The following is a 10,898-nucleotide window of genomic DNA, read 5'->3' on the forward strand; positions in this document are numbered from 1 at the left end:
AACTTTAAATTACACAAATAAAAGTCCAACTTTAAGTGTGTGTGTGTGTTTTTAAGGGGGAATGTAAATGACCTCATAGCTAGTGCTCATAAATTATTGACTCTAACACAGTCTACCTAGTTATACTCTGCAGTCTCTTTCAGTGGCCTAAAAACGTGTTTAAGTGCATACTGGTTGACACAAGAAAAAACAGCACGCTCAATAAGCAAAAAGTTTGGATAGTTCATGGAATTATTTTGTTGTTTATTTTCAAAATGTGCTTAAGATACAAGTGAGCTGTACAATTATTCATGAAAAGCAATCAATAATGTCTAAGACTTCAATAAATAAAATAACCTGTCAAGAAAAGAGTTCATAACTCTCCCCCAACTCTTTTTCCCCTACAAAAGCCTTGTGCAGTCTCCTCCCCACCTCCACCACCACCCACACACCTTTCCAGGTTCAACCTTTCTTTTACATAAATCGACTCTGTTCTTTCTCCCCACCCCTCCTCCAATGTTGCACTTCTCCATCTTTTAAAAAATAAATAGAAATTTACAAGCCAAATTCTTTGATGAAGAAAGCCAACAGCAGTGATTTAGAAAAAATAAAACAGTGTCAAGAAGGTGATCGTTAGCTAAAAGATATATTTAAGACAATAACTGTTTAAGCCTTTAGTTGGTTTACTCTTACAGGGATTTGTGCCAAAACAACTTCATTCAAATTCACACTGTGTGGGCGTTCGGCTTCAAGAGTGTCTGTAAATGCTGTCCGGAGAAGAATTGAAGGCTTTTTCTGCAACCCGAGTTCAAAGGACAAGGATCTGATAACTTATTCACTAAAACATGCAGGAGAGTTTAGACAACTGCGCAAAGTTAAATAATCTATAGCTTACTTTTACACGCGACTGAAAGCATCGATAAACAAAGTAAAATAGAATGAACTTTATTAACTCCTGGGACAGAAAATGACCTTTGCCAGCGCTAGAAAGTCCCTCCTCCGCACTCTCCCTCCCTCCGCGCACTCCCCACTTTATCCCAAGGTTTCTGAGAAGGGAAAGGACAGAGAGAGGGTGAGGATTTTCAAGTAAGGAGGAGAGAGGGAAGGAAGGAGCTCCGAGGTGGCAAAGCGCCAAGTGGAAGGAATGAAAATATAAGTGGAGGGGTGGAGCGCAGAGGAGCAGGGACGACACGAAGGTTAGGTTACACACGAAGTGCAAGAGGGTACCCACCCCCCCCCCCCCCCCCCCTCGCCAGCCCAGCCAACGAAACGATACAAATAAACTAGTCTCCTAAAAATAAATACACAGTGCACCAGTGATACAAGGGCCGGGCTAGAGAAGGCTTTCGGATGGAGGAGATGAGAGATGGTGGTCCTTTCGCTTCAGCCTTACCTCGTTGGACAAAATGCTTCCGTTGGAGATGATGTCGGGTTGCTGGTCGGTGTAGCCAGTGACGATGGCCCCGCAGGGGTTGTGCTCAGTGTCCGTACTCCGCGAAGGGCTGCAGGGCTTAAGAAACATCAGGTCGGTCTTGGCGGACTCTGGGGTCAGGCAGACCTGGTAGCAGTAATTCTGGTTGTGGTGGTGGGACCCAAAGCCCCCAGACTCTTCCACGGGCACCTGGGCAGGGTTACTGGGAACGTTTGAGCTCTGCACCAGCATGATGTCTGACTTGCTGAGTTTCTTCTTGCGCCCCCGGGCTTGGCGGCCGCAGCAGGTCGAGGCCCCACTGCCGCAGCAGCAGCAGCAGAGGCAGCAATCGCTGGCCAGGCAAGTGTAAATGTTGAGCTTCTTCTCCTTTTGGCAGCGCACGGCCAGCACAATCATGGCCAGCAGGAAGATGAAGGACACGGAGCCTAGCGCGATGATGAGGATGAGGGTGAGATCCAGCGAAGTTTCCCCGCCGCCTGAGCGGCCGGGGCGCTGATGTTCCCCTGATCCCCCACCTCCGCCCCCGCTCCCACCCTGAGGTTCCACGGCTCCATCCACCAGCTGCACCACCAGGGTGGCGGTGGAGGAGAGGGGCGGCTGCCCGTGGTCGCGCACCTCAATCACCAGCTCGTAAGGCCGCTGGGGGTCGCGCTTGGCCGGCACCCGGCGCGCTGTGCGGAGCTCCCCGGTACGCCAGTCCATGCGGAAGAGGTTCATTTCATTGCCCCGCACGATGCTATAGGTGAGCCGGGCGTTCTCACCGTCGTCAGCGTCCACCGCGGCCACGCGGGTGAGCAAGTAACCGGGCTCCGCCGAGCGGGGCAGCACCTCGCGCGCTGGAGTCCCGTTGCGCCCCGGAAGCGGTGCCACGATGGCAGGGGCGTTGTCGTTCTGATCCACGATAAGGATGTTGACTGTGGCATTGCCCGCCAGCGCCTGGGGGCTGCCGGCGTCCCGGGCTTCCACCTGAAAGCTGAAGTCCTTGAGTTGCTCGTAGTCAAAGGAGCGTAGAGCGTACAAGTAACCGTTCTCAGAGTTGATGGACACATAGGTGAAGACGCTCATGCCCTGGATCTGGCACTCGAGGATGGAGTAGGCTAGCTGGGCGTTGGCGCCCTCATCGCGGTCGGTGGCGCTCACAGCGTAAATGTAGGCGCCCGGCACGTTGTTCTCGGTCACATACACATCGTAGACCGGCTGGCTGAAGCGCGGCGCATTGTCATTCACATCAGACACTTGCACCTGGATCGACTTACTGGTGGAGAGTGCCGGCTCGCCTTGGTCCCGGGCCACCACTGTCAGAGTGTAGGAGTCCCCTGCCTCTCGGTCTAGGGGGGCCTCGGTCACGATGGTGTAATAGTTCTTGAAGGAAGACTTGAGGCGGAATGGCACGTCCCCCAGGAGCTCGCATTGCACCTGCCCATTCTCCTCTGAGTCACGGTCGGTGACGCTGAAAAGGGCTACCACTGTGCCTGGCGCCGCGCCCTCGCTCACCGCCTCCTTCACTGTACTGAAGCTGATCTCCGGTGCGTTGTCGTTAGCATCCAGGACTCGCACCAGCACCTTACAGTGCGCCGGCACCGCGTTGGGACCCAGATCCTTGGCTTGCACGTACACCTGGTACACTGGGCTCTCTTCATAGTCCAGCTCGCCGCTCACCTCCAGCCGGCCAGTGCGTGGGGACAATCCGAAGAGTTCGCGCGCCCGGGGCGAGATGTGGCTGCTGAAGGAGTACACGACCTCGCCGTTTTGGCCCTCGTCAGGGTCCGTGGCGTTGAGCTGGATCACGAGCGTGCCTGGGGGCGAGTTCTCTGGTAGGGACACAGTGTAGACGGGTTGGTCGAAGGCAGGCACGTTGTCGTTGGAGTCCAGCACTCGGATGGTGAGTAGGGCCGTGCCGGTGCGCTGCTGCTGGGGGGGTAGGCCCCCTCCCACGCCGCCTCCCCCTCCATCTCCTCCTCCTCCCCCTCCTCCCCCGTCCACCGCGGTCAGCACGTAGCGGTGCACCGCTTGCTGTTCTCGGTCCAGCGGTTTCTCCAGCACCAGCTCTGCAAATCGGTTGCCATCCCCCTGGGTCTGCACGTCCAGGGAGAAGTAGCTGTTGGGGGTGATCTCGTAGTCACGCAAGGAGTTGGTGCCCACGTCTGGGTCGAATGCGCTCTCCAAGGGGAAGCGGGTACCCGGCGTGGCGCTCTCTGAGATCTCCACAGTCAGATCAGGCTCCGGGAAGGAGGGAGGGTTGTCATTGATGTCCAGGACTTCGATCTCCACCCGGAACAGCTCCAGGGGGTTCTCCAGGAAGACCTCCAGGTGCAGGACGCAGGAGGGGCTCTGTTTGCAGATTTGCTCCCGGTCTATCTTCTCGTTCACATACAGCACCCCGGTCTCCAGGTTGAGGTCCAAATAAGGGGTCCGCGAGTTGGGCACTGTCTGAAACCTGCGAGCCGAAAGTTTTGTAATGTCCAAGCCCAGATCTTCAGCAATATTCCCCACGAAAGTGCCATGTTCCTGCTCCTCCTGTACCGTGTAGTGAAGCTGGGAAAAGACTCCCTCCACCATCCAGAGCAAGGCAAAGAATAATAGCACAATCATCTCCAAAGGGAAAGGAAGCAGCTTCCCGCAGCCAGTCAGCCACCCAGTCACCTCCCCCACCACCACGGAAAACAAATGTAAAAAATACAAATTAAAGTACTCTACAAGGGAGCTCCTGTGGCCTTATGTCATTAAATTTTTTTTTCCTTTTGCTTCATTTTAGGGCTTCCCCAGTCCAGCCTCATTTTTCAGTCTTAGTGCAGGAAGGGTGACAGACGTCCCTTTTCCTCATCTGTAATCTTCCCACTGACCATTAATAAAATAATGATAATACAATAGTCAGCGTCCTTTATTCCGACAATCTTGGCGCAACGCGGCGCTGGCAAATCCCAAGGAGGAAATTTCGATATTTCAAGACTGTCCTCGGTTTGTCTTCTTGCTGACGGGAGGAAAGGGAGGAGAAGGAACAGGAGGAGGAGGAAGATGAAGAGGAGAAGGAAGAGGAGATGCTGCTGGCAGCGCTGAACATGCCTCTTAATGTCAACGGCAAATGAAAAGGGGCTTAAAAAGAGCGAGAGAATTTTGTGCCGGAAAAGCATAGAACGGCTCTGCAGCATAAAACTTTCATTCTCTTCATATCTCCGGATGGATGTTCTTCTTCTTGGTATGCTCTCCTCTTTCTTTCTATTTGTAATTTTTGGCTTTCATAGTCTTGTCTCCCTGCGTCCTCATCTCCTCCGTCATTTGCCTCCCTTTGAGTGTGATGAGCAGTTTCTTTTCTGCTGTTTCCTTCCCAAGCCTCCTTCCCTCTAACCTGTCTCTCTCTCTCTTACAGTTCTTCCCTCCTCCTGCCTCAGCCTCAGAGCCAAGGATTCTCGGCTGGCAGTTCTGAGCTCCTAGCGCTCGGCTTCTCTGTTTTTGCGCAGCGCCCTCATTCTGCCAACCAATCGCCGATGAGCACCTCCTACCGGTCCGCCGCTGATTGGCCGCTCTGGCCGTCAAGCAGATGCGTCACCAGGCAGCCGGGCGGGGCGGGGCCTAGCCGGCGCCGGGCGGCGAAGGTGAGTGTGAGTGTGAGAGCGAGAACATCCCCGCAGGTCCCGAGGCGCTGGCTGGGGACTCTGCTGCGGAAAGTTCCCAGTCCCCAGGCTCAGGTAATGGGGAGGGAATAGAGAGGTTCCCCTGTTTGCATCAGCAAATGCGAAAACATAATAGCAACAACAGCGGTATCCTCTCCTAGGAGCGGGGTTTCCAATGATGCTAACGTTCTTTTTCCTTGAAGGTATTTTCCCTGCTCCGGACGGTGGAAATAAATAGCCGCGAGGGGAGGAAAGTTGCGGAGGGGCTACTAATTGCCCGGGCTTACATAATAAAGGGTACCTGGCTGAAATTGCAGATCATTGTTTAAAGGGTGTAATATGGCTTGTGTCAAACTCAGCGTGAGGGTCGAAAGGGCTGTGCTGGAAAGGAGAGCGCAGTTGGAGCGGGGGGAGGCGGAGGCGGAGGAGGGTTCTGAAAAGCCCAGGGATTCACGCCAAGCGGTGTGTACTGGCAGCTCTTCCGGACTTAATGCGTTAGACGTGTCTCTTCCCTCTCTAAATGTATATCCACGAAATTTTTACCAAATAGATTAACTCCCTTGGGGACCTGGCTTCGAGCTGTGAGCGTTTTATAAATGAGGAGTTTCCTTCCAGCTTCTGCTTCGAGCCCGCCAACCTAGGACTTGGCTCGTGAGCACCGGGCACCCTGCAACGCCAGGAGCTGTAAATTGCCTCTGATATCCGGTATCCCTGAAACTTGCGCGCCAAATGCTCCTAGGCAACTGTGCGGCCAAGCTAATTTTTGCTTTTTCCGACAATCGGAGATGCGCCCCCTCCCAACCTAAACGGGGGCACCGATTCCTGCCAGTCTAGGGTCAGACTCCCTGGACCAGGGTATCAGGGCAGCAGCGGCCACGGGCAGGGACGCTGGGCCGGAGTGTGCGCGGCTGCGGGTTTCTGTGAACGCGCTGGCACTTCCACGCTGCTCGCATCCATCCTTCCTGGCCCCGAACACAGTTCTATGTAAATGCCAACAGAGCTCCTTTGGGTCCCGAACGTTGCATTTGGAGAGCCTTAAGTGTCTGCTTTCGAGGTCTGGAGACACAGGGGCAACGCAGCGCAAGTACGCACCCAATTCTTGTGAAGTTAAAGCACCCAACTCTTCAGTGCTAAAGAGTGGATTGAATTTAGTTCTCCAAGAAAAGATACTATGTTTTTATATTAATTAGTAGGCTGTCCTCAAGGAGTAAGTTTATTTATTAAAGCAGCACCTGTTCAGTGTTCTTGTTACTACACAGTATAGGAAGGTCCCTTGAGGCTTCCTGGTTACGAAGGACCTAAGAGTAACACCGGCGCAATGTGCAAGAAAAGGAGTGTACTTCATTCATCCCAGAGGTACATTACCATTCCCACCTAGCAGGAAATTAAGGAAGACAAGGGTCCATGGGCGTGATTGTAGACTGAGGCATGTCACCGTGAGTTCCGCTACGGCGTTATGTTCTGCCCTGGTACCCCTTTTGACTCTTTCATGAGATCGGTCCTCCCTTTGAGTGGTTAGAAGGAAAGGATGCCAGCAAAAATGGCTAATCCATTTCCAGCTGCAGTAAATTGACGGCTTGCCAAAGCCAAGCGAAAACCACTGCAGTTTAAATGATTTCAGTTTCACGTCTGCGGCTGAGAATGGAAAGGCAGTTTATAAAAGGACCTGTGGATCAATGAAAAGCAGATTATAGTGTATCTGAATATTAATACAGCATTGCATCTGTACTTCCCGCCCCTCCCCCTTTCTTTTTCTTAGATATGCAGGATTGAAATGAAATGTTTTGAGCTCTTCAAGCTGATTCATCAGAATCCTGGAGCATTTGTTTAAATGGCGGTAATTTTCCAATATGTTCATTTGTACGCATGGAAACACTTGTGTGCGTGTGTGAGCGCGTGTGCGCGCCTGTTTGCCTGTGAGAGACACATGCGGCTGAATGACAATGCAGATACAGAAATTGTTTGGGTAGGAGGATGTAATATAGATGAAGTTTGAGCGTTCTCTGAAAGCGGAGAGAGCTTCTGGAGGTGGAGATGAGAACGTGGAGCTATGGCCAAATATGCCTGTAAATAATCACCGTATCCACTGTAACACTTGAGGTGCGTTTTTTTTTTTTCCTTCTTTCCTTTTTCAGTAGACATGGTTCAATGGAGACTCTCTCCACAAACGTGGGTTACAGGCGTCTCCTAGCGGCTAAAGCAGCACAGCGCAAGCTTAGCGATTTTGCTTTGGAGTCCTCGCACGGCAGTGCTCGCCTGTTGGGGGCTCTGCGGAATTTTTTGGGTCACAGAGACCGGTATCTGCGCCAGTGACGCCGGACCGAGCCCTCTAGAGGTCTCTCCTCTCTGACTTCAAGTCTCCGCGGCGCCAGCCTGGGACTAGCAGACTGAGAACTGGACTTCGGGGGAGAATAGACCCGAGCCCTGTCCGCCCGCCTGCGGCTAGGCTGTTTAGCCAAGGCATTTGCAAGCTCATTTTGTTTGGAGCCAGTGTTTAGGTATTGGCATTAACAGCCTTTTCTGCCTCCATACCGTGGAGCCATTCAAACAGCCCCACCCGGTGTCTTACAAAACAAAACAGCACTTTAAATTTGCCTTTTAAATACGTTTCTTAAGCGTCACCAGTTTACTTTCTCACTGCGGTGGCGTTCAGACTTTGCCTCTTTTTCTTTTTACCCTCCCTCCCGTGGCCCCCAGAATGTAGTGAGGTCCTGATTATATAAATGACAGCCTTCACCAAGGAATTGACGACCTCTAAAATGCGGAAGATCGAGGAATACTGTGCCATTCCACTTTCCATTACCGGAGGCTGAAGGGAAAAGCAAACCCAAACGCCCATTAGGAGCCTCCGCCATCGCCAGGAACACCTCCTTCCTTAACTAAGAGCACCTACCACCTAGACCAAAACAAGCCGTTTCCTAAAACAGCCAAGAAACATTTTTTATCATTTGGAGAGGCTTATAAAAATCAATATTCATAAAAGCCCTGGTTGGTATCTGAGGGTGAAGATGCACTTTCGACTATGTGATTGGACTTTGTAAGTGCGGCGGGAACTGGGGAGGGACCGCTATGAAACCCACAATTGCCTGCTTTCTATACATAGTTATGCACTTTGAGATTAGGTCTTGAGGTTGCTTTCTTTCATACCTTTTGCTACAGAGCAAAAGTTTGTTAACCGGCGTTTGAATAAATGAGTGTTTGCAGTTATTTAAAATGACTTATTGCAGTGTGCGTAGAGCTTTGAAAAATGTATTATGTTTGTTTTGTTTTAAGAAATGGAAAAAGAAAAATTGTCAGTAAAAGCTTTTGAAATGCCAGGTTTCCCCAGCATTGAGTTAGATGGTTCCTGGTGCTCGAGATGAGATTTGCTAATCCCAGGAAGCACAGCACTGAGAGCAAAGGACCTGGAGTGCATTGCACCTCTTATGGTTAAAAATGAAATAGGTTTATTTGTAGTGGTGTAAACCTAAATTAGAGATGGGAAGGCATCGTTTTTGGAGCCAGTGCCACAGGTTCTGTATTAATTTTTGTTCATTTATCTAGTAAAGGAAAATATTTTTATCATTACAAGCCTTCAGATAACATTTTAGATATTGTTTTCTAATGCTTAGAATCTAACAGAAAGAACCAATTCCTGTTTTTGGAATTGAGAATACTAGCTATTCCATCAAGCACCATTATCTTGGTATTCAAAGGAGAAAAGTATTCTCATTTTGTTTAAACTGGCAAATATTGGTGGAGATTTGCATTGCAGTTATCAAACAGGGCCAACATTTTGTTAAACTCTGAACAGTGAATTAAAAGCACTGGTGAGCTGAAGCCGCCCTCTAATGCAAAGTGACATATTGCACTTAAGCAATACATGAACTAGAAAATGATTTATGGATTTTTATGATGGTCCAAGCAAATGAAGGCCACATGAATTATACATCCTAATGCTCACAATATCATTTTCTAATAATACTCTTTCAATATTGTCCTTTCCATAAGAAATATCAATCAAGAAGTAGTCCAGGAATATTTTCAAATTAGGCAACAGGTTTTTATACCTGTTTTATTTTTAAAGAAGCATTAGATTACCTAAATGTTTCATAAAAAATATAGATAAGGGTTTTGATACTGGTTGCCCCCCAGGGGTGTTCGTGGTTGATGAACACTGATCACACTAACATACTTGTAAGCTCCTTCCCATGTTGTCTCTTTCAATAGTAGAGAAGTAGTTCTTCTGAAAATTTATGTTTTGTTCCACACCACCTTTCAGAATGCAAGTAAAGAGATATGGTTTAAAGCGACAATCTTTATTACATCATGACCTCTTTTTAATCCTACAATCAAGATGCATGACTTCATTTTACCCTCTTGTTCCATGGATTTGGATGTTGAAAAGTCTGACTTCTCCAAACTGTCTTTTAACATCTTCATATTGTTTTACCCTACTTTTTCAGAATGTTAGTTTTTTATTCCTTAATATATTAAAGACTCAGATTTGATAGTAAAACTTTTTTTTCCCTTAATAGACAAAACAGATCCTATCAGCTTTCCTAAATTACGGAATAAGAAATCAATCAGATAAAATTTTGTCTGGTGCTTGTGTTTTGAGTCTTAAAAACACAAAATTCTAGTTATCTCTGTGCGAAGAAGAGTGACTACTACCATTTTATTTAAGCACTTGTGGCTGAAAAAGTTTTTTGGAGAGGGGTATAGAAATTTTGGCGGAGGTAGTGTCCTTGCTGTGTTTCATTCTCAGCCACAGGAAACTTCCAATCACCAAGAGGCCTCTAGAGTTACATTATTATGATTAATCTTAATTATCCAGGTTTATGAAAAATAAAAATAAAAACACGTTGAATCCCAGCTCTTCCTTTTGATAGCATTAATAACCACTCTTACTGAAAGATTACTGAAATCAATGATGTGATTAGGATTGTAAATAAGAACTACAAGACATCACATTTAAAAAGCCAGATGCTTTGCTAACATGGAGATGTGTGGGTTTTACTGATGGGGCCCAGAGACAGAAAGTGAAGCTTTAAACACTGAGGTCAATATAGAACAATTTCAAAAATTAATTGCAAATCCTGATTAAGTTTAGATGAGTAAGAGAGAAGGTACCTAGAAAGTCTCTTGTTCTTCCTCAGTGGGGTTACTTCTTGTTCCACAATGTTAGAAAGTCAGCACAGTATTCTTGTTTGTCTGGCAAGTATAAATTGTTTTTTTTAAAGGGGAAGTCCTTTGCTTTCATAAAAACGCAATAATTAAAGTTTCACTTCATAGAGCTTAATCTGAAGAGTTTCAAAATATTATTGGAGATCTATCAGACACAGCAAGAGAATAACATTAAATAATTAGAATTACAATAGTAATTCAGAATAAGAAGTAAAACCAATAGTTCAAAAACAAACGTAAGTAGCTCTCTCAGTTTTACTGCTTTGTTAGTATAACTCTTTATATAGGAACCTTGGTTTCCATGATGTCTTGTTGAAATGTGCTTAGCAATGTTTAACTGTAAAATGCTTTATCACCGTTTCATTTTTTAATGTAGAAGGAATAAAGTAATAGTAAATAGCTATGTGTGCTAAGCATTTTTATTTAAGTTATAATATTTGGTCCTCCCTTGTTGTTCTAGGTATTGCTATTGCAACATTTTAGATGAAGACACTAAGGCTGTTTAAAATTTAACTCATCCAAAGTAAAATGAAATTCAAATCCAGGTACTCTGATGCTCATATTAGTACACCATGATGTTCTTCTAGTCTAGCTGAGTGAGATTTACAAAGGAAGTTAAACAAACAAACAAAATATTAATTCAGAGATGGGGTTCACCAGATTGTGGGATGACACGAGTGCTGCTTTTACCCTAGCCAAATCTGGCTAAC

At 47.6% G+C, this 10,898-nt stretch overlaps 1 protein-coding gene and 1 long non-coding RNA gene across 5 annotated transcripts in view; one reads left to right on the forward strand and one right to left on the reverse strand.

The window, feature by feature from the left end:
* PCDH10 (protocadherin 10) overlaps positions 1-4,833 on the reverse strand; it is a 101,112-nt gene extending 96,279 nt beyond the window's left edge. For all 4 annotated transcript variants that reach the window (XR_009184161.1, XR_009184136.1, XM_058290463.1 and 1 more), the window contains exon 1: positions 1,373-4,833. Coding sequence is in view for 2 of the 4 variants with exons in the window: in XM_058290463.1 (XP_058146446.1) it covers positions 1,373-4,003 (2,631 nt within the window). In the remaining 2 variants the exon portion in view is untranslated. The remainder of the gene's footprint in view (positions 1-1,372) is intronic.
* On the forward strand, positions 1,043-10,587 carry LOC131276973 (uncharacterized). Its single transcript, XR_011648625.1, has 5 exons — positions 1,043-3,293; positions 4,167-4,607; positions 4,779-5,004; positions 6,782-6,859; positions 7,158-10,587. It is a non-coding gene; the product is annotated as an uncharacterized lncRNA (long non-coding RNA).
* The last annotated feature ends 311 nt before the right edge of the window (positions 10,588-10,898 follow it).

Source organism: Dasypus novemcinctus, chromosome 1 (genome assembly GCF_030445035.2).
Source record: "Dasypus novemcinctus isolate mDasNov1 chromosome 1, mDasNov1.1.hap2, whole genome shotgun sequence".
Lineage (NCBI taxonomy): Eukaryota > Metazoa > Chordata > Mammalia > Cingulata > Dasypodidae > Dasypus > Dasypus novemcinctus.